The sequence below is a fragment of the Vigna radiata genome, chromosome 5, assembly GCF_000741045.1.
Source record: "Vigna radiata var. radiata cultivar VC1973A chromosome 5, Vradiata_ver6, whole genome shotgun sequence".
In the NCBI taxonomy this organism is placed as follows: domain Eukaryota; kingdom Viridiplantae; phylum Streptophyta; class Magnoliopsida; order Fabales; family Fabaceae; genus Vigna; species Vigna radiata.
Window position 1 is genome coordinate 16,837,335 of NC_028355.1, and position 24,109 is coordinate 16,861,443.

Genomic DNA, 24,109 nt, shown 5'->3' on the forward strand with positions numbered 1-24,109 from the left:
AATAAAAGCATGTGTAAATTTCATAGTACAAAGTCAGAAAAGAATTTAAATTTTATTTCCATAATATATTTTATTTTGTTGGATCTTATTTAATTAATTATTAAGTTTTCTTATACATTTTTTGAAATGTTCCTTCTTTTACAAAGTTACCCTTACGAAGTTGAGTATATTTAACTGATAAAACACTTTGAATAGGTAGTATTGGTGTATAAATATAAGAAAAATATTTTTCACAAACTTAATCTTTTTATATTTATTTTTAACATTATATTTTTAAATTAAAAAAAATATAAAATAACTATTTTATCATGTAAAAATGAAAATGTAAACAGAAAAATAAAAGAAGTTGATTTAGCGTTGGAGAAATGGTGAAAGAAAGCTGAGACAGAACGATGAATATTGCAGTGCATAGAAAATACAGTAACAATATTACTTATTTGGATGAAAAAGGAAAGCAGCAGAAGAAGCCATTAATTACTTTTGAAGGTTAACAATGGTAGGTTGATAGGTAAAGGCAAGCAGTTTCTCAGTGCGGGAAAGAAGCAGTTTTTCAAACACAGCATGGTCGGGATGATCTTCGTACTCTTGAACACCTTCTATGCTGTCAAAGCTTGATTCAAATATATGAGTGTACCCTTCGTGCAGATGTAGGTTAACTTTCGCACTTTCATCTTTTCCCCTGCAACATAATTCATTGTCCAAGACAAAATTACAATGATGTTTTAAACTCCAAAACAGACAATGTTAAAACAAAAAAACATTAATGTAATATAAGAATGATATTATATACCAATGGAATGAGTTCATGGCTGGGATGACATCCACGAGTTTTGCATATTCTGTGATGGCTTCTTCAATCTTCTCAGGAGTAGCATCTTCTTTGAACTTTGCCAATATCACCAGTCTCACTTCTTTCTTTGCTTCTGCCATCTCTTCTCTTCTGAGTTCTATTCCTTCACACAACCCTCTATATATATATAGATACCCACATATACCACAAATAATACGTACATTAAATGATGCCAACTGTATAGGTATACGTATTGTCGTATCCTTTATCAGTTTTTATATTTATGAATTCTCGTGATAAGGTAGCCTCAATTATTGAGCTTCTTGGAAATGTATCTTTTGGCCTGAAACATTATTTACTACAGCTCTTAATGCCACACAATGGTCCCAAAATACCCATCACATGCTCCATTTTTCAACATTATAAAATAAATTAATTTTTAATTTCATCATTAGTTAATAGAGACATTGAATGATAAGTTCTTTTCAATAATTTTTTTGGTAAAAACTTTTGTTATCATGCGTTTAATTCATTATATCAATGAAACTCTTAATTTGCATCTATAAGTAAAACCTCAAAAAAAATTTATATATTTCTTATAAATCTTCCTTGTTAGAGAAAAATGACAGATACTTAATGAACCACTAATTATAATTTATTTTTTTCTAAATCAATTTAAATAGCAAACAATTTCATATGGAGACAAAATGTCGCACTCCAATACACTATCATAAAATAACTTCATTGTTCTTCTTTCACGGCCACTATCAATAATTGAAATTGAAATTGAAATGAGCTAAACTCGCAATCTCCACCCTTTCTACTCATTACACTACAACCACAGCTTGATTTCTTAGAAAACAAAAATCCTAAAAATTCAAACTCAAAATCACATAAATTGCTCTAAAAGAAAAAGAAAATTCAAAATATCTTTTACAATATTTTTTTTCTCTTCATGTTATGTAAAAATAAATTTTAAATAGATGAGTTAGAGATTTTTATTAGGAGAGTTATTTATAAGAATTATTTGAAATAAAAGATATATGTAATTTTAATATGGATCTTTTTATATAAATTATTTTAAAATAAGTTATTTACCATAAAGAAACAACAATGGCAATAAGACCTGAATTTAAATAAGAGATTATTATCATTTTTAACTTTAAATTTTAAAATTTTAAGTTAAAAATGATGTCAATTTTTATGAATTGAGGTCAGATTTTATTTATTATATTATCTCTTTAAAACTTTAAAGTTTTTGGTTAAAATGGTGTCAATTTTTATGAATTGAGCTCAGATTTTATCTATTATTGTATCTCTTTGATGGATTTTTTTTTATATAAACCAATTTTTTTCTATTTGCAAACAATTCTGTAAATTTTGGTTAGTTGGTAAAAGTTTTAATATCAAATGCCACATGCTTTTTTTGGAGATACTCCTGTCACATTCTTATTACTTATTTATATACAAGAGGAGAAAGAAAATATGTATTCCAATAAATCCTTACCAAACAAATTCGAAGTGATTAAACGTGGATATGACGAGATTTAGTCTCACATTTATAATTTTAACAATATTTTGTAAGTGTAAGTATTTGTCCATTGTTACATCTTTTTTAATTCATAATATTCATATCATTTCAATTTAAAACTTTAAGTAATAAATTTATAAATATATTTATATAAAAATTTAAGATTCTTATATTTATTTAATATAGAATTTAATTAAAATTTAGATTTTTATATTAAATTTTACCATGGTACTTATTTTGAAAAATAATACTAAACAAACTATTATAGTTATACAAAAATCAGATATCACAAAATAATATAAACCCACACGTGCAAGAAAAAAGTAGGTAATAAGAAAATAAAACTTGTTTTGTTTTTCTTCCTCAATTATTGGTGTGGTGGTATGCTATTCATAATTACTGCATAGAAAAAACCAAAGGTCCATAACTGAAAAAAATAATAATAATAATAATAATAATAATAATAATAATAATAAATAAAATCTGTTCTTGCATTCTAGTGCATTCGCGTACAAATCCAGTTTCGTCTAAACAGAGTCGGGCCCAGGACTGTCTCAAAATGCCAGGCCAACAATGAAAGAGATCCGTTTCTTTAAATTGTATGACAGTTTTTTATAAAATATATTTTATATTTTTTACAAAATACAGAAATTAAATAAGTAAATATTTAATTAGAAAATAAAATATCACTATTAAAATGGTTTAAAGAAGAAAAACTATTTAGTCTTTTTTTATTATTTATAAATAAATTAAAATTTATATAATTTTAAAACTATAATGGTGTTGGTTGTTATTTTCTCCTAAAGTATTATATATATAAATCTTCAATGTTAATATTTAATAGGCAAAAATACATTTAACCATGTTATGATAACAGTGTCACCTAAAAATCTCATTTGGTGGCCATTATTCTGACACCAATGTCAATATGCATGTGGCCATAATTTTTATACCAGTGCTGATGGGTGTGAATTGGTATCAGGATAAATTAATTAATTATATATAGATATATGACATATATATTCATCTTAAATTTTTCTGTTTTCCTTCAGTATTTGCAAAACAAACGTGATAAAGTATTAGAAAAATATATTTGACATACATTAATATTTTACATTTATTTAACATTATTTTTCTTTATTTTTTATTTTTTTTCTCAAAAAATTATAAAAGTTTATTTCTTTTATAACTAAGTGTGTTAAATGAATGTTACCATTACTCAAAGTATTAATATAATGACTTTGTAACCAATAACATTTAAATTATAATGGATTACATAGGAAGTGTAATTTGTAAGTGGAATTTTTGTCTGCTATTATGGCCATTAAGCATGCATTTTGGATAGGAAGACACGAGTTTAAGTTTCAATGTAACTACTTTTATAATTATACCATTTAAGCATGATATTTAATATTTAAAACTTAAAATATAATATTTCAAATATAATATTTTTTTACATTTTTTCACCCTTAGTATTTTTCAAATCTTTTGCAATAAATACTAATGCTTATTAATGTCTTTTTCTCAAGTCAACTTAGACTAAATATATAATAAGTTTGCTTAAAAAAAAATAAGAGAATTTCTTAATCAATACTGATTGTAAGTGTTATTAGGTTTCAAATTCCATCTACTTGCTAAAAAATCAAAATGGTTAAGCTTTTCTCAACCACTTGAAAATATTTATTATTAAATCTAAATTGGGATCTAATATACAACTCAAAAGCATCCTTATGTCCCAAATTAAGTATTCCTTTTTCAAAAAAATATTTTTGATTCATGTTATGCATTCACGTATACAGATACCGGTATGAATGCCATATGACTTTAAAAGTATCCAAATACACATGAAAATTAGCTTCCTACTTATTTATTTGAATTACTTTTTAAAATAAGAATGAATTCATTTAGACGTTTAAAAAAAATTATTTATCAACCATTACCATAATAAAAGTATCTGTATTTTATATAGTAGATATTTGGTTTCTAAATATACTAAAATATTCCATAAATTACATACAAATACATATGTGTAACCCACATTCAAATATCAAATTCGGATAGTTCATGAAGGAAACCATTGTAGTACATACAATAATCATAGTAGAGATTACAACAATTAAGAAGAAACAGCCAAACTTATTTTTATCACTTACTAACAGTGAAATTGAGGCATTATTACTCTTCCAATGAAAGGTTAACTGGTAGGTTTGTAGTCAATCACAAGTATTTTGTCCAGATTGGAAAGTAACAGTTTTCCAAACTCAACATGAGTAGGATGAGCTACATACTCTGCAATGGCTTCTGTACTCTCAAAGGTTGATTCAAACACATGAGTGAAGCCTTGATGCAGGTTTTCAGCACTCACATTTTTGCCCCTACAATACATAATTCATCCATCACCTATAAGCCACTAGAATGAGTATATTTAGATGCTAATGTTTAGAAAGTTATATGCAGTAAAAGCTCAATGACATTGCTCAATCTATGCAAGTTCCATTTATTGCGACATCATATCATTCTTTCAACAAAATCCAAAATTCTGTTCATTTAAGCCTTAATTGTGCCATTAAACTTTGTAAATTTGTCAAACATTTGGAGTGCAAACTTAAGCCTTAAACAGTGTATCTTTAAGAGGCAGGAGGCCTCTCATGTCTAACTGTCTTTTTTTTTACAAATGTGGGTGAAAATTGTCCAAAAATTACAAAAAAAAAGGATCCTGCAGAAAAGGCAGAGATCTTCTGAAACCCTGCAATTTCACCGATGGACTATTCCAATAATCTTATAGCAATACTAGAAGCATGTGCAATGGATAAGGTAGCATACCAATGGAAGGATTTCATGGGTGGGACAAGATTGACTAGATTTGCAAAGGCATTGATGAGTTCTTCAATCTTCTCGGGAGTGACATCGTCCTTGAACTTTGCAAGCACTATGTGTTTCACGAGTCCCTTTGCTTCCTCCATATCCACAACTACCTATTCTCCCTTTTCTCTCACTCTTTATGTATCTACCTCACCTAAAATAGGCTTTTATTATCATAATTTTGAATTTTCTTAACTGAATAAATTAATAGTAAAATACTTTTTCTTTTCCAGTTGGCAATATTTTAAATAGTTCTATTTTATTTTTCTGTTTAATATAGTTCTAAAATGATAATTTTTTTTTATAAATTTCGTAAATTACAAATAAGGATTAAATTAAATATAAATTACATTTTTTATATTGAATAGAAAAATTATTAAATTGAACACAAATTATGTTCTTTAAGATTACATTAAATAGAAAAATAAAATTAGGACCATTTCAAATATTCTTAACCAAAATAAAAAAAAGTATTATATCTAAATTAATTTAAAATTTTATATTTTGTAATTAAATATTTACTATTTTTTTATTAATTAAATAACGTAAATATTTCCTTGATTTGTCATTTTATTTAGGTTTAAACCTTTTTTTTGTCGCTAAGTTATAAGTAGATGTTCAGTTTAGTCTCCGTTTTTTAAAATGTAAATCTTTGGTCCCTAAGTTATAAAAAATGTATCAAATGAATCCTTTTTTAACTTGAAATACTATTTTTCGTTGTTTCTTAACAACTGCTACATCTTTAGATTGCTCTGATTTGTTTTTGGATGTTCATGGTCAAAGTACAAAGAGCAATCTAAAGTGNTGTTATTATTAAGAAACAAATCAGAGGAATCTAAAGATGTAGCAGTTGTTAAGAAACAACCAAAAACATTATTTCAAGTTAAAAAAGGACTCATTTGATACATTTTTTATAACTTAGAATCAAAGGTTTACATTTTTAAAAGCGGTGACTAAACTGAACATCCGCTCATAACTTAGGAACCAAAAAGAGGTTTAAACCTTTTATTTATTTGCTTTTATTATTAAATGTGATTTTTGTGATTAATATAAGATATAACATAAAATGATAAAAAATAATTATACAAAAATCAGATATGACAAAATAATATAAACCCACGTGAAAAAAAAGTAGGTAAGAAAATAAAACATGTGTAGTTTTTCTTCCTCAATTATTGATGTGGTGGTATGCTATTCTTATTTAATGTATGGGTGTTGCTCCCTTCACCTCTCCAAGTGGATGCTGCATCTTTCCACTATTTTAATTTATTTTAAAAATATTCTACATTTTTCCACTATTTTCTTTCATTCCAAAAATGCTCTATACCTTCTCACTATCCTTAACCATCTTTCTTTTTCTCTCTACATTAATGTAGCATTTACATGACTCAAATTTGAACTTGTAATATATTTTCTTAAATAAGTTTGATTCAATCTTATTTTTGTGATATATTTTCTTAAATAAGTTTGATTCAATCTTATTTTCGCTGTTGAGTATATTTTTTTCTTTTCAAATTACTTAATATATGGTAAAATTTTATTCTAAATTTCTAGAAAAATGTTTATGCATACGTGTGTTTTTTTTTTCATATAATATCTATAATTTTTTAACTCACCGACATGTTTGACTCAAATAACTTGAATAAAATATTTAATTTATTAGATAAATAATATAAAAATATTACTAAATACTTAAAATATAAAAAAAATTATTTGTTAAAGATTTAGAATTTATTTAGTTCTTTCGTCATTATAAAGTTAGTATATAATAATAATAATATTATTTACTATTAATATTATTATGTTTATCATTTTATATTTGAATCTAACTTTTAATTTTATAAAATGGAAATGGCGAAAGTACTAATATTGAAGTTTCCTTTCAATTTTATATTTTGTAATATATCACAAATCCAAATCCATGTGAATGCTCCATTAATGTAGAGGGAGAAAGAGAAAGATGGGTAAGGATAGTGGAGAAGTGTAGAGTATTTTTGGAATAGAAAAAACAGTGAGGAGATATAGAATATTTTTAAAATAAATTAAAATAGTGAAGAGATACAACACTCACTTGGAAAGGTGGAGAGAAGAACACCTCACTCCATAGAAAAAGGAAAGCCCATAACTAATAATAATAATAATAATAATAATAATAATAATAATAATAATAATAATAATAAATATGTTCTTGCATTCCATGCATTCACTACAAATCCAAGACTGTCTCAAAATGCCAGGCCTACAATGAAAGGGATGCGTTTCTTTAAATTGTATGACATTTTTTTTATAAAATATATTTTATATTTCTTTACAAAATACAGAACTTAAATAAGTAAATATTTGATTAGAAAATAAAATATAACTTTTAAAATATTTTAAAGAAGAAAAACGATTTAATATTTTTTATTATTTATAAATAAATTAAAATTTATATATAATTTTAAAAGTATGATCGTGTTGGTTGTTATTTTCTCATAAAGTATTATATATATAAATCTTCAATGTTAATATTTAATAGGGAAAAATACATTTAATCATATTATGATAATAATTATCATATATATATATATATATATATATATATATATATATATATATATATATATAGATATTATCACTGTTTACTTTAATAACTTTCATATCATTAACTATATATACATTGCTTTAACAAAAATAATAAAAGTGATTTATGATTTTACAATAATTTTATTTTATCTTAGTTATAAAAACTCACTTTTTAAAAACACCACAAGATAGTTAAAATTATATTTAATAAATAAATATATTAATACTGTGACATCGAAAGTATATAATAAAAACAATCATATAATATAGGCATTCACATGTTATAATAAAAGAGAACCATTAGAAATAGATTTACAAATAAGTCTTAAGTTACAGTCATCTAAGAAGTATCAAAATTAAAACCTTAGGGACAAAGAAGTACTTCAACATAGCATAATCTGAGTACTAAAGTATTTCAAAATGACTTAAATTGAAATATAACAATCATAATAAACTAAGCTGCAGCATCAACATCCTCCAACTATTGCTCCAAGGGGACCTCCTCAACAACATTTGCTCTCATCCAAGTGGATGATCATCACAAAGGGAAACATACATAAGCAACACACAACAAGAAAACAAGGGTGAGCTAGATAAACAAGCAATACACATATAGTACACTCAGTCAATGTCATCATGCTTAGTTACATATGAAAAGAACAATCAAAGCATACCATTCAAATCATGCATCCACTACTCTGATGGGGGAAAGGGCCAAAACAAATGACAACTTATCAAGGAGTGATAATGCAGTGGAAATTCAATTTCCCTTCTTGTGAGAATCTGCGAGGAGCACCAAACAAATAGAACAAAAATAGAATCCAAAGCACAAAGAGACACCAACAATTTTTAACGTAAAAAACCCCTCAATGTAAGGGTAAAAACCACGAGTCGTCCAGACCAAAGAAAAATCCACTATGATCAATAATAGGGTACAAAAGAGTCTCTAATAATAATACCAAATGGTATTTTCAATAAGCCAAATTAACTAAGAACAAATGCTTACAAATGAGAACAAAGAAGATGAAAATTCTCCAAAACAGGGCTGCTGGTTCGGGACCAATTTCTCCCAATCTAGACCTGCGATTGACGATCGGAACGGTTCGAATGAAGAACCATATGTCTGGAACCTACTGTCCAAAAATCAGCTCGATCCAACGGTGAACGCCTTCACAGCGACGAAAACACCAATGTAGGTTTAGGGTTATGCAGGAATGACTTTCTCTCTTTCTTTTTCTCTCACTTGGCTTTTGTCTCTCTTCAAATGACTCTTTTGTGCTCTACTAATCTGACCCATCTCATTTTAACCTAATGAGACATAATGGACCACAATATTTGGGCCTATTCTCCACATAGGAAGGGAGCCCAATAACCCAACATACTCAACAAGACTCATCCGAATTGGTATAACTGTTGAACTATTGGTCGTCTGTGCACTTGCATAGTTTAGCTAGCCCTCCCCAACACTATGCAAGGTAAATCCTCACACCAGTCTATGTATAAACTCTAATACTATAAACGAGGATCTCCCTCTACTCTCACCGCTCACACTATTCTTCTCTATTTGAGCATGAACAGTGCTTTGAGTGTAGGGATAAACATACCATTTCAAAGCTCCATACAGTTATACAGAACAACAACAACACCTCGCCAATCACTTTCAATCATCTCACCCTGAAATGTCCAGTTCATACTCAATTTCATCATCTCAATTTGTAGTCATATTATTTAAAGTCACACAATTCAAATATATGGACATACATACACCCTGATAGTCAAACAACATCAAACACCTCAAATAGAAAAAGAAAAGTGGGAAACTCAGTGGACCTGGTGGCACAACGCACCAGGGTGCACAGTGAAACCAGACGATTTCGTATAGTGCACACCCTCTAACTCGCCTAGCGAATTACTTCTGGCAGAGGTTCCAGGCCAGAACCATTTGCAAAGCGCACCTAATTCGCCTTGCGAATTATCAAATAGGGGGCGCCACTGTTAAGCCACTCACACATCGCACCACTTTCGCATAGCGAGTAGCGCAAAACAGAGAGCGCCCCTAGGGAGGACTCGCTGTGCGAAACTATCCGCATAGCGAGTCTACATAACCTGCAGAATGAAATTCTTCATATTTATGCAAACTCCTCTCCCCAAAACCCATTATAGATAGTTTTATTAACTTGTAATGATCTTAGATCGAAGTACTAGCCTAATTGACTTGATTATATGCTCCTAAAGCATTCCTAACATCATTTTCTAGTGTTTATGCACATATTTCTACTCTAAACCTCTTTTTACTCGACTTAGAGACCCAATTCCTAAACTACCACTTTTCACCTATTTTTAACCAATTTTATGGTCCTATTAAGACAAAATAAACTTGCTAACACTATCACAACAATCTAACTGAACTCATTACCCCTAACTCTCCATTTCACTATTCCATTTCCCTTAAAATCACTCCAAACCTGCACAGACCACTATTCTCTCTACCTCTTCAATGATATATATATTTCATCATACATAAACAAAAGACCCAAGTTTTTTACCACCCCAAATTGGTCATTGGAGAAGAATAAAATGTTTGATGCATTAAACTCACCATAAACGTCAGTACACATGACTAGTCACAACTGACTGGATCAGACCTGGACTTCTCTATGATCAGGGATGCACTAACTCCGGTTTCTAAGATTCCTCTATCCTAACAACCCTTAAGTGTGCTATGTACTCAATGCCTCAACAATTTTCTTACCCAAACCCTCTTAACGTTTTCAATTCAGTTCATAATCACAACATTTGCAATACACAGGTCAACATCTCAGATACATTAAAACTCAACACGCCTCAACCAATTCTTAGTACAATCAATAGCATATCACAGATTTATAATTTAACATTCTAAGGGCACATCATTTAGTCTGCACAATATCAATTTTCAACTCTAACAACAACAGTGTATGGAATACGGTTCACACATATATCATACATTATAACTTCAAACAAAAATCTAGCTCCCTTTACCTGGAGGTTGAACAATACAACTTGTTATAACACTCTAAACAGGACCCCACACAACAAAGAACCAAACAGGACCTACAAATCACCGCATTGGTGACAACAAACAGCCCTTAGAGCTAGAATAAGGCAAAGAATGAAAAGAAGAATACACAAGGCACATGCAAGAGCAAAATCGCATGCCCTAAGTTCAAGAACATTGGAGGAAAAAGGGCAAAACCACTTACCTAGCTAGAATGGAGATACTGTTCGGTTAAAAACGGAGCTCTCGACATCGTGGATGTTTGGACACCACCTAACCGGACATGCAATAACTTAATGAGTGGGAATGTTAGTGAGAAGACAGAGGTTTTTGAAGAACTCAGTTTTTAAAGAGAGAGATTTCAAAAGAAATAAACAGAACTTATTGTAAGCTTTTCGGAATAAAGGAAAAGCCCCTCTCTTTATTTTAATCCCTTTTCTTTATTATTTAGCATATATGAATATATATATATATATATATATATATATATATATATATATATATATATATATATATATATATATATATATATATATATATTTTCCAGCCCTTACAAACACAAATAATAATATTGGAAGAGAATACTTCATATAAATACATTGAAAACAAAGTTGAATTATAGAAAAAAATTGGTTTAATGTCTCAATAGGTCCCTATTTTCGTTCAGAATCTCAAATAGGTCTCCTTCTTTTTTAGCGTCTCAATTGAGTCCTTATTTTCTTAAAATTGAATCAAATAGGACCTTTCTGTCAAATTGAGATGACACCGTTAAGAAGTTACGTTGACCGTGTAGTTTTTTATTACGTGGCATTGAAAATGTGACTGAATTTTATTTTTTTAATTTTTGAATTAAAAATGAAGTATACTCTGTATATTTCACTTTTTAATTCAAAAATTAAAAAAATACAATTCAGTCACATTTTTAATGCCACGTAATAAAAAATTACACTGTCAGCATATCCTTCCTAACGGCGTCATCTCAATTAGACGCAAAGGTCCTATTTGATTCAATTTTATAAAAATAAAGACTCAATTGAAACGCCGAGAAAGAAAGAGACTTATTTGAAATTCTGAACAAAAATAGGAACATACTGAAACATTAAAAAAAAAAATTATAGTAAAGGATAACTTGACTTAATTTTGTGTGCTTTATTAGAAATAATATGTAAATATAATTTTTTTGATTTGATTTTTATAATTATAAACTATTATATGTATATTCATCTATAATAACACAATACTTACATATTTTATGTCTTATTTTATTTCTATAATTATCAACATGAAATATTTTTTATTTATTTATTTGGTCTATGTTGTTTTTTATATCTACTTTTTCATTAACTACACTCCTAAATCGCTTATGCGATTCTACAAAAATACTATAAATTATCCTTTATTTGTTATTTAATTTTTGTTATCATTTTTTTTATTTTGTAGGTACTTGGAATGTATTTTCTTTTTAAGTTTTAATTACAATTGAATGTGCAAATTTAGTTTTATATATTATTAAACATACTTTAATTAAAGAAAATTTCAAACTTAATTAAACACGTTTTTAAGTTACTAGTATATGTTTTTAAGGATTTTCCGACCAAATGTTTTGGAACTCACTCTTATGCTATCATCAAACTTCTTACGTTGTTAAGGATTGTTCTATTTATCCTCTTTGATACATCTTTTCATTTTAGTATATAAGCAGTGGTAAGTTATTTTTGAATGTAATATTTAAAAAAAAAAAAGCATTAAACTCATGTGTTCAAAGAGTTTTAATGGTCTTTCCTTATTGTTTTTCAACTTTGGAATATATTACAAAAATGGTAAAAAAATGTGATTTGATTGGATCTACAAACAGTGATTATGCAGATAATCTAAATGATAAAAGAAACACATTTGGTGGAGCACTATAATTAAGAGGTTACCATAATACACTATACCACTCCTTATAATGTTTATGCTTTTGTAATGAAGCTATTTAAAATGTAATACCATTCTGAATGCAAGATACAAAAAGAGAACAAAAATTATACTAGATTTTAGTACTAGAGATGATGATAGCCAAGATGAGCAAATGTGATGTGAAGTGAAGGTTGAAAGTTGAAGGGTAGACATTTATATTTCGTATCCAAATTGATATGCATAAATGAAATCATTGTAGCGCATACACCAAAGCGAATCATTGAAGTTCGTAAAATAACTGAGATGAAGCAACCAAACTTATTTTTATCAGTGAACTGAGGCATCAAGTTCCCAATGAAAGGTTAACTGGTAGGCTTATAGTCAATCACAACCACTTTCTCTGCAGAGGAAAGGAACCAATTTGCAAATTCAACATGAGCAGGATGAGCTACATACTCTGCAACGCCCTCTGTACTCTCAAAGGTTGATTCAAACACATGAGTGAAGCCTTGATGCAGGTTTTCAGTACTTACATCTTTGCCCCTACAATACATAATTCACCTATCACCTATGCATATATGTTGTTCTCAAATGTCTCAACTAGGCCACTAGAATGAGTTTATTTAGATGCCAATGTTTAGAAAGCTCAATGACATTGCTCAATCTATGCAAGTTCCATCAATGGTAACAACATATAATTCTTTCAACAAAATCCAAAACTCTATTCATTCAGGCCTTAACTGTGACATTGAACTTGTAAATTTGTCAAACAATTGCAGTGCAAACTTAAGCCTTAAACAGTGGATCTTTAAGAAGCACGAGGCCTGTCAGATCTAACGCTAGCACTCAAAGCTAGTTGCCACATACAACCATAGATTGGACAATTAGTTAGATATCATGGAAGCTAATACCATCAAGCATGTACAGAAAAAAGGCAATTTCACCCATGGAAGCTAATACCATCAACCCTACAGTGCAGAAAAGGCAAAGATCTTGTTCTGAAATCCTGCAATTTCACGGACGGACTTCTTCAATAGCCTTAGCAAAAATTACCAGTAACATTTCTGAATTCTACAAGCATGTACAATCTCAAAATGTAGCAATAAATAATTTGGAAGCCAACCAGATCCAGTCAATGTTCCACTCACTCTATTCACAAGTATAATCACTTTTTCATCAGCAATAATGGGCAAACCTATTTTAATGAAGTTACTGAAAAAATTCAATCTTTTAGATTTTGCAGGCCTTGTTTGCATCAAGATGAAAGTGGGTGTGAGGAAGATAAAGAAAAGGAAAAAATAAACAAGGTAGCATACCAATGGAATGCTTTCATGGGTGGGATAAGATTGACTAGGTTGGCATAGCCCTTGATGAGCTCTTCAATCTTCTCTGGCGTCACGTCGTCCTTGAACTTCGCGAGCAGTAAGTGTTTCACTACTCCCTTTGCTTCCTCCATTTCCACAACAACCCCTTCTCCCCAATTTCACTCTGTATATATACCTATCGAAGCAAAAATGAAAAAAAAAAATTATATATATAAGCTTTATTATAGACACTATCAAAGTCCTTATACATAAATTGATCAAAAAGGCCTCTTTCTTTTTTCTTCCCTTTTGTGGTATGCGCATATATCATTATAGATACGAAAATTTCCATGGAATCGGGCCAAAAGATACCAATTACCTTAAATTGATTCATCAAGGGAGAACTGAATTAGATGTAGTAAAAGGTTTTACTGTCTCTAAGGTAAAAAATAAAAAATAAAAAAAATAAAAAAACTTTCTTCTTGCAAGAGAGATATGGACAGAACTTTTATTCAACAAAACAGTTTTTAATATATGTATTTTGTAATGTGTCCATACACTTGCATACGTATAAGTAACTTTTAGTTGAAAAATATGGATATATTTTATTTTTAATATAATAAAAAATAAAACCTTTTATATGTGAACTTTAATTTGACTAATTTTATTTATATCTAAAAACATGTTTAATTTTTAATAATTATCATGTGATTTTATTTAAGAAAAAATTAATGAATCATTACTTAATTGAATCGTAAAATGATTACCATATGCATGGAAGATTAACTAAAAAAAATTATTTAATATTAGACAATCACACAAAACCACAAGATTCAAATGCAGTGAAAACTGTTACATATTTTCACATTCAAAATTCCTGCCATAATTTTACAGGAGAGATTGTTCAACTGTAACAAAAGATGGAGGGAAGTAGCAGGGGTCCAATTGAAACGTCACTGCCTCTGCTATGTGCTCTACAAAAATCCAAAATGTGACAGTGTGGTGTGGACTGCTCAGAAACTATATAATTGTTTTTATAATGTACAAATTGTTAGAGGGGAAAATGCACCATTAGTTAATGGAGTTTTTCACAGGAAACAACCATGCCACCACGTGACAGTGGCAGTCATTCACGTTATATGGAGTAGCCAACCACTGAATCAGTTGAAGATAGATAACAAAGCATTTGCAGATCACCTTCAATTCTTTATAATATCTCCCCTGCAATGCAGAATGGTGAAAAAAATTTAGAACCAAAACACCTTAGAAGAAATGCATGAATGTAAAATTCTCAAAATCTGGATTTGTTTGACGTATAACCACACAATATCAAAAACATAAACAGTATTCAAGGTATACACATTTCAATTGAAAACTCAAGCAAACGTAAATATCTAGAAAGTATCTCATAAGATATTGATTGTATCTTGTAATAATATAGTATTTGACAGGAGATCTATAGAGGAAAGACCATTAATTTGCAATGTTGTATTTTACAACAAACAATCTTACAAAATCTTAGTTTATTGTTAGTGGTTGTACAAACAATGTGACTTAATGGCCTCCTCAGAGACCTGAACAAAGCTATTATTTCCAAAGTTCTTGTTAAGAAGTGAGCTTTAAATCTAACTCAATTTTACAAAATTGGTTTGTAAGGTAAGGTTTGTACCTATTTATATATTCTAAATTGACCTGATTTCTAGTCCATGCGAGACTTCCAACAGTCCTGATTGGCAGAGGAAAACATATAGACAAAGGAACAACTGCAATCAAAACCTACTCAGGTTGAAAATAATTTACCATGTTCCTAGAATTAATTGATATGCTTTAACCTTTCCACAGCAATTGGGACAAAATTAAAAGGTGCTGTAAACAAAAAATTGTATAATTAAAGATACAAAAATATAAGTGAACTAAGTTCAAATGAAAGGCAAGGGTTTTGCTTTAAACTTGACAAAGGAGCAGCAGAATACAGATGAAGACAAAAAAGAAAGGATCACAGTAACAGAATAGTGAAAATATGTGATGTTCATCTCCTAATCTCCATCCATGTTTTTCAATGCTTTAGTCCTTTTGTTTTTGGACTAAAACCACCAGGATCGTTACCTTGTTCATCCATTTTATTCATCGTGTTACTGTGCTATTGCTTGTGTAATAATATGGCTATATAACTCATTTTCTACTTGTGTATATTGTAATAAGAATTTGATTTCCATGATTCAATCACTCGAATCTCTTCCTTTGATTAAGATAAAATCAACTATGAAGAGAAATCTTATTTGTATGGTTGATTTTGATCAGCTGGGAATATCCAAACCCGGGTTTCATCACCAACAAACTCTTCAAACTCGTAATAATTCCAGTCATCTTGCACATCTATCTTCCAACAATCTTATATCTCTTGCCTCCTCTATGTTTTACGGATTCTGCTTCCTTTTTTTTTTAATTTTTTATTGCATCTATTGTAACAAGCTTAAAGCTAAGGTTTAACTTTCAGAGGAGTCTTAAAATAATTTTAAGAAATTTCATGAAATATTTATTACATCTTAGAAAGTCTAGATGAGATAGTGATTTCCTTATTTAATTATGATAAGGAGTCTTGAATTAATAATAGAGGTTAAAGCTTTGACTTTACTATCATTGTGTTTGTCTGTCAACAGATACTTTCACTTTACTAACATGAGCCACCTTTATCTATTTTCCCTCTATCGAAACCAAATCTATAATTGTTAACAGTTTCATCCAACTTCAATAAAGAATAAATCTGACAAATAATCAGTTAGTGATAATTTAACATTGTTCCAAACATCTACTGGTTAAACTTGAAATAAAAAGTGCTGGACAGTAGTTGATTTTAAAAAAAACCAAAATGGGCTATAGAAGTTTAGAGATTAAAGATTTCACTTACAGCCAGGATGAAGATTTACTGCTCTCCACTTCTCCACCAGGATTTCACACAAGTGGAAGCTGAAAAATGGCATCTAGGTTGTTCTTTACAATCCATTTCTGTGGATAGGACGAATAAGATGATTCAAGATCGATATGCCAGACCATAATTCTCGAGCAGTTGTCCATCAAGCCCTCCATTTGACTTTCATCTTCAACCAACTGCTCAATCAATGTGCTGACCTGCATGTAGAAAAGCAAATCCATCACTGATGAGGGCAGAATTCAAGGTTGTACGGTTCTGAACACTACACTTTTCTCCCATCCTTATTGTAGAAAGCCATGAGGGCATATAGAACAATTCCCAACCACACTTGACTAATGATAATCTGATTGGATATGTTTTTCAAAACTTGGATTATGAACAGAAAATGTCACGTTACGTAATAATAGATAAAGTCAGAAAAATAAAGATATTGTTTAGAAGAGAGAAAAGACAGAAAATGAATTTCGTGTTAAGACCACGATGGAGATGTTCAATTTATAGCAGAAAGAACATAATTACAGAATATTCAATAACCCTGTTTTAGGCTAATAGTAAATACATAATCAATCTAATTGATCCTAATATCGTCAGTTACTATATCAATAGGATTCTAACATATCTCCAAGATCCTAACAATCCACCTCAACTTAAAGCATATAAGTCGTATAAACAAGCTTGTTATACGAGTAGTTAATCTGAAGACCCTTTAGTGACTTTGTGAATATATTTGCTAGTTGACCATAAGATAGTAGATATTTCCCAAACTTCAGTTCCTGAAACAAATGTTGAGTCAAATAAACTCCTGAGACTGGCTACAGCAATAGCTCGGTACTCTGTCTCTGCATTTGACCTAATTACAAGATGTTGCTCCTTATCTCAAATATACAAAAACCAGAGGATGACAAAGTTGGTGAAAATAAAAGCTTCTGGTTTTAGTGTTGTTATGGATCAGCCTGAGAGAGAGAGAGAGAGAGAGAGAGAAATAATCAAACAATGTGAAAAACACTAAAAAATGGTCAACCAAACAGAATAGTCAGCCGAACACTTTCAAAATGGAAAAAGGACCTCATATCCATAAAACAGCACAATAAGGGTAGTTTGGTCGCAAAAACACCAATTCAGAAGCTCATCGGACATGGCAAAGAAGACTGAAAAGTTGCAAGTGGGGTTTGAATGCATGAGGGCGTGTGAGCCCTTTGATGGAGGAATGGTTTTAGCGGTTGGTTGTTGCACAACAAGACTATATCGATGGTAGTGGCTTGTCAGAAAGCCATTGACTGTGAACAGTGCAGCAAGGGAAAAAACAAAAACCGAAAAACTTCCATGGTTTCTTAAACAGGCTCATGATACAATGTTGAGATGAGTAAAACTGAAAAGGCATATGATGAATTTTATGTGTCTAAACCTCAGTGGAACTATTCAATTTATAGGGGAGAGAACATACTTATAGAATACTCAGTAACCTTATTTTAGGCTGATAACATAACTATAGCATCAATCTAATTGATCCTAATATCCTCAATTAATTCTAATATTATCAGTTACTATATATATAGAATTCTAACTTATCTACAAGATTCTGGCAGATATATTAATTTACTAACCCTCAAACTGTCCTTGACCGAGTCAAGTTGCCTGATAGATTCTAGAGTAGGGCGATGCCACTTCTTTGGATCCCAGAGTATCGTACTATTGAAGGCAAAGCCCGACATTTCAGCATGAAATCTTTTGGATTTCCCATTTGATTCATTCGTATGCCATCCAATTACTCGATTTCCATTACAGATGGGTCCTTGCAAGACAATTCTACTTCTATCCCCTGATAATCTTGCTACAGTCCATGTTCCAAATCGCCTGCAAATCAAAATGACGATATATCTCAACTAATAAATGAAAAAACCGTTGAAAAAGCAAAATTATAGTAAGAAAGAGGAATATCCTAGAACACTATGCATGACCCAATTTGATTGAAGACTTGAAAGCTAGTAAAAGAAACATTAGCAGCAGATAGCGCTCATCAGTGTTCCTTATGCACATGCACAAATATATACACATTATATTCTTAATTTTTCAAGGTGTTTTAATTTGAAATAACTGTCTATTTTAGACAACAATTTTGAATTCTGTATTATAATATTTGTATTTTAGAGCCATTTTAGTGGTCTTTTTCATAATAATCACACAATTCAAAGCCAACGCTAATTCGTTATATGATTCCACACCAAAAGAGGTGAGGCTCAGGGGTTTCCTATCATTTTGGAATCCTATCAAAATAAATGCATGTATGATTGATAGAAATTAATTACTAAAGCTGCACAAAAGAAAGGGAATGACCATCATTCTCACATTACTTTGCACAATGTAGAAGACCTTTGTGGATGCAACGTATCTAGATACTAGATAGGTAGTCTCTATTTCAGAAATTGACAAATTTAAACATAAAACCAAACCAATCAAAGACACTTATAATGACCCTTCTCACACCTCTCCTTCAGTAGGTTAGAGAGACAAAACAAATGACAATTAGAAATTCATAATAAACAAAATGTATGTATAATTGTTGTCTTATTATTCATGTTGCCTCAGTACATTACTTATCGGAAGCATTTTTCGTTAAATTGCATCAGAGAAGCTAAGGTGTGCAAGAGAAGGAGAAAGCCAAACAAAATTAATATCTCAAAAACTTAGAATGACCTTATTTCTCTCATTCGCTGAAAGAGCTCCACTGAATAGATGTTATCATCATCTGCAAAGTAAACAATTCCATCAAGACGATGAGTTTCAATGTGAGCCATTACAATATTTCTTTGAAGAATGCTCCTATGGCCTGGGTTTGTTATATTTGTTTTACAAGTGAGATGCCTGTACATAATCCCACTACTCCTTAAGATGTCAGCAGTTTCTTCAGATTGGGAAGTCATCTCAACAACAATCCACAACAAGGGAGGTGAGACCAGTTTTAATGTTTGTGACAAGCGATGCAAGTAATATGCTTGAAATAGATGATTGTATGTTGGAGTCACAATGATGAGTAGCTTCTGAGACTCCACATGTGAATGTTCACGGATTTGGCTATTTGACATATTATATGCCACGCCATCTATTAGATCTGGTTCTTTCGCAGTTACATACAAAGAAGCATTAAAATTCACAGCCTCGTTGACTGATGGTGTTATATTTATCGCTGCATTTTCAAGCTGCTGGAAATTTCCCATTGCAGATATCACCTCAAATGAGAAGGCTCGATGTTTTGGCATGAGATTCATTGACATGTGTACTGATGCAAGTGGAATGAGTCCAACAGAAACACCAACCATGAAACAGATGAAAAAATGGAATAGTACCTTCCTCCAGAGCTGGCCCCTGGGTTTTGATCTCTCAAAACCCCTGAAAGACCTTGGGGAGAAAGCACCAAACACAAAAGCACGGTAGTCCAATCCAACTGAAGGTGACCAGTTATGAGGACTTGACGACGACTTAGACAACGGAGAAGCTACTGAACAGACTTCAACATTCGTTGCAGTTCCAGCCCTAGCAACAGGCGACAAAGTTCTTCTAATAGATGCCATCAATAGAAATCCAAACCAAAGTTTAGTAACCCCAGATGATCCCCGTGCGTACAATAACGGCTAGAAAGTATCCAAATTGCAAAACAATAATAAAATTCTTGTCTTTCAACACCAAAAACAACAGTTGTCATGACCTGTTGGCTTTGACCAAGACCTTCCAAGTGACCATGTTACAGAGCCAAAGATGCAAAATAAAGCTGGCATCATAAAACAATGTAAGCAAAGCATATCAGGTTAAATACTTGAACAAAGTAAATTACAAGCAATCCTTCAAAAAATACATCAAGAGTAAGCCATCTCAAATCACAAAAAGTCTGCAAAACACGTTTCATAATGCATATATAAAAACAGCCCAAGTCTCTATATATTAAAGCAATCAAAATGAGTCATCAACCAATAATGAGGAACCGCCAGCAACTGCGAAAATGCACACGCCAAACATAAAGGTGTCTTATTCAATATAGCATTTTTAGCAACTTAGCAATTAACATAAGAAGTTTGAAACAAGTTACCGAAATGACGGCGAAGCAAAAATGGAGCGTTGTTCCAACTTTCCAAACAAGTGGGGCGCTAAAAGGGAAGAACTTCGGCACTGTAGAGAATTTCCCTTCTGCCGCAACTAGTTCTGTGGTCGTGCGTGAGTCAAATTAACAGAGATTCAGGAATCTGTGGAGGTTTTTAGATCTAAAAGGAAGGAACTTCAAACCAGAAAATGAAAACAAATCCTGCAAAAAAACAAAAATGGAAAAGCAAAGGAAAAAAAAAAAAAACATAAAGACAGCGACAGTCATATGTTTCTTTGAATTTTAAAAGAAAATTAATACCGCTTTTGCCATGTGATTGACGATGCCAATGGGCGGGACAAGAAAGTAAAATAATAAAAATTAAAAGAAAAAAAAAAGAATCTGTAAACAAAAATCCTATAAAGATTTGCTGTTATTAGAGTAAACATTAGAAAATCCAATAAAGGCATGAATGTAATTGAAATTTGTTTACGTTATTAATCATAAACTTACACTTTTATGTTTTTTCATTTTCTTTTCAATTATCTTTTTTTCATTACACTACTTAGTAATTTTTTCATTACACTACTTAATAATTTTTTCATTATTTATATTCTTTGATTTTTTTTATCTATTTTTTACCGGCTACTGCATAAACTATGTATGAAATCATCTACAAAGAAAATAAGGAAGAACATGAGAGGCAAAATAATGGTCAATGTGTTACGTGAACATGATCAACATGGAAAGTGGTCCGATTTTAAACAAGACAATATACAAGTTTGGAGCCAAGTGAGCTGTCGCCTTTCCTTAGCAAATACCTTTTTCTTGTTTTCTCTACTTTTTTGTTTTCAATTTTATTTTGTGGTTTTGGTTTTGATATGATTGAGATTGTGTTGCATGTGTTCATGTGTTCGTGATGATTAATGATTCAATTATTTTTCCTTGTATAGAATATTTTGGAATTCAATTTTTTAATGTGGTTTGGGTGAACCTTCGTTATTGTTTTTGAATTCAATTGAATGCTTCATGTTTTCTTGCGTCATTTATCATCTATGTTCTTATGAGAATTTGAGTGATTTCATGCAAATGTAATTTGTGCAATGAACAATTATAGAATATAATATATACAAGATAAAAAAAAAAGCACAAAATGTGTATGAGAATGATTATAAAGTATAATGACATGTTTAGCTAACTCAAAGCATAAGCAAGAAATGCTTAGTTTGAGTAGGAGTCATGTAACGTTCCGGCAATTTATAAGAATGGTTGACTGTTTTCACACGTTTTCACATATCAACATTGACTGTTTCCACACGTTCTCACATATCAACACGAAGTTTTTCAGTCTGTTACTTTTCGAGAAAACTTTTCAGAAGGTCACCCATCCTAAATTACTTTAGGTTAAGCATGCTTAATTATGGAGTTCTTATGAGTTAGGTTATCGAAAAACAAATACATTCTAAACAGTAAAAATTTAATTAGTAACAAGTGTGGTTAGCCTAGAGTATATAATATATAATAACATATTTAAACAGTAAAAATTTAAATAAATAAGCATTTAAAAGATAAAAATAGTAACATAATAATTTTAGTTTAAAAACACCTAATTAAAAAATGTTATTTTAAATTTAAATAAAATGGTTAATCGAAAAATAATAAAATAATTATTTTCATTTTAAAAATTAATTAAGAAAATAAAAGTAGACAAAATTATGTACACACAAAAAGTTAAATCCTTTATTAATAGTCTAAATACTAAAGTAATTAGCTTTATATTAAAAATATAAGTATTATATTTATTTATTTCTGTTGAAAAGTTTGACCAATGGATATTTTCTCATTTCATTTTCAACAACTTTTATTTTTTACGTCTGTATTCGATGTCCGTAAAAAAAGTTATAATTATTTAAAAATTTTAACCATTAAATTAGGATAACTCTAAACTTGTGTGATTTATATCAAATATAAATATTTTATATTTGAATATAACCCAATAGAAATTCTCACATAAATAATCTGAATAAAAAAATATTTTCTAACTATTTTTAGTGGATTTTTCAAAATTAATATCATATAGATTAAATTAAAACACTCTTACACATTGAAAATTTTGTGAAAAACTAACTTTTGAAAACACAATCTTAAACATACAACAATGACTATCAAATACTTTTATTCCGCGTAGTGAAAGGTTTCTACTTACAAAGTTAATAAAGTGAAGGAAAAAAAAGAAAGAACTAGGATTTTTTTTAAACAAATTTAATTTTGACACTTGTAAGTCAAATATAATTCTTTAATTACAAAAATATCACAATGTATTTTTCAAGCACGATTTCTTTAGATCATACATAAATACAGAAATCTAATAAACAAATTTTGTTAGTGATATATGTATTTTGAGATACAATTTTTAAGAACGTGTTCCCTTGACTTTAAAGTGATGATTTGAGGGATATGAATTTGATAGAATTAAGAGTAAATTATATGTTATTTTTGTAAGATTTAATCGATGTAATAAATAAAAAAAATATTATTTGATAAATATTAAAGATTATTAAAATATCTTAGTAGTAAAGATAATATAAAATTATATTTATTATATAAAATAAATTTTAAATATAAAAAAAATTAAGTAAAGTGATTTTTTTTAAACTTCACCGAAAAAATAAAAATAATTACAAATAAACTTCACTCACATAAACCACCATCATAACAATTTTATTATACTCAAATATAAATGTATATATTATAAAAATGTATAATTTATAATAGTGAAAAAAAATAAGTTGAAGTATTATTTGAGGTTTGTTTTCTTCACTCTTAAACTAATGATGAAAGAAATAGATTAATTGAAAGATAGAAATTTTTTTGTAAATATGTAATTAAGTTGTTTTAAATTTGCGCAATAATCTCGTTTGACGCATTTTATTGCTTCTAAATCAATGAAAACGAAGCAATTTATTTCGTAATTTTGTCTTTACAAATTTGAATAAACAGTAATATTTATTCATATGGACAGATCTTAAAGTATAATTTTTTTTCTTGGTTAATTGTTAATTCGTAAAGTAATAATTTCACAAGTTTTAGTTATTTGATTGAATTAAATTTTTGTCG

The 24,109-nt window shown here is 29.6% G+C and overlaps 4 protein-coding genes across 9 annotated transcripts; all 4 read right to left on the reverse strand.

Annotated features, from left to right (window-relative positions):
- Positions 1-369: 369 nt before the first annotated feature.
- LOC106761551 (stress-response A/B barrel domain-containing protein HS1) lies at positions 370-959 on the reverse strand. The gene is made up of 2 exons (XM_014645112.2): positions 791-959; positions 370-679 (listed from the first exon to the last, which is right to left on the reverse strand). Exons 1-2 carry the CDS (start codon positions 928-930, stop codon positions 475-477), a joined length of 345 nt encoding a protein of 114 aa, XP_014500598.1. The 5' UTR covers positions 931-959; the 3' UTR covers positions 370-474.
- Positions 960-4,345: 3,386 nt separating this feature from the next.
- Positions 4,346-5,331, reverse strand: LOC106761445 (stress-response A/B barrel domain-containing protein HS1-like). Its single transcript, XM_014644997.2, has 2 exons — positions 5,145-5,331; positions 4,346-4,696 (listed from the first exon to the last, which is right to left on the reverse strand). Exons 1-2 carry the CDS (start codon positions 5,282-5,284, stop codon positions 4,516-4,518), a joined length of 321 nt encoding a protein of 106 aa, XP_014500483.1. The 5' UTR covers positions 5,285-5,331; the 3' UTR covers positions 4,346-4,515.
- Positions 5,332-12,690: 7,359 nt separating this feature from the next.
- LOC106761384 (stress-response A/B barrel domain-containing protein HS1-like) lies at positions 12,691-14,312 on the reverse strand. Of its 2 annotated transcripts, none has more exons than XM_014644935.2 (2): positions 14,001-14,264; positions 12,691-13,227 (listed from the first exon to the last, which is right to left on the reverse strand). In XM_014644935.2, exons 1-2 carry the CDS (start codon positions 14,138-14,140, stop codon positions 13,047-13,049), a joined length of 321 nt encoding a protein of 106 aa, XP_014500421.1. In that variant the 5' UTR covers positions 14,141-14,264; the 3' UTR covers positions 12,691-13,046. The 2 variants fall into 2 exon arrangements, with proteins under 2 accessions (XP_014500421.1, XP_022636497.1); XM_022780776.1 differs by lacking the exon at positions 12,691-13,227 and adding an exon at positions 13,234-13,690 and having other exon boundaries at positions 14,001-14,312.
- A 514-nt stretch (positions 14,313-14,826) lies between these two features.
- LOC106759997 (probable beta-1,4-xylosyltransferase IRX9H) lies at positions 14,827-21,269 on the reverse strand. 5 transcript variants are annotated; one of them, XM_014643426.2, is made up of 6 exons: positions 21,002-21,266; positions 20,624-20,686; positions 19,615-20,475; positions 18,525-18,774; positions 16,897-17,117; positions 14,827-15,209 (listed from the first exon to the last, which is right to left on the reverse strand). In XM_014643426.2, exons 2-5 carry the CDS (start codon positions 20,656-20,658, stop codon positions 16,941-16,943), a joined length of 1,323 nt encoding a protein of 440 aa, XP_014498912.1. In that variant the 5' UTR covers positions 20,659-20,686; positions 21,002-21,266; the 3' UTR covers positions 14,827-15,209; positions 16,897-16,940. The 5 variants fall into 5 exon arrangements, with proteins under 5 accessions (XP_014498912.1, XP_014498913.1, XP_022636501.1 ...); XM_022780778.1 differs by lacking the exon at positions 14,827-15,209 and adding an exon at positions 15,283-15,714 and having other exon boundaries at positions 21,002-21,267; XM_014643427.2 differs by having other exon boundaries at positions 19,615-20,686.
- Between the last annotated feature and the right edge of the window lie 2,840 nt (positions 21,270-24,109).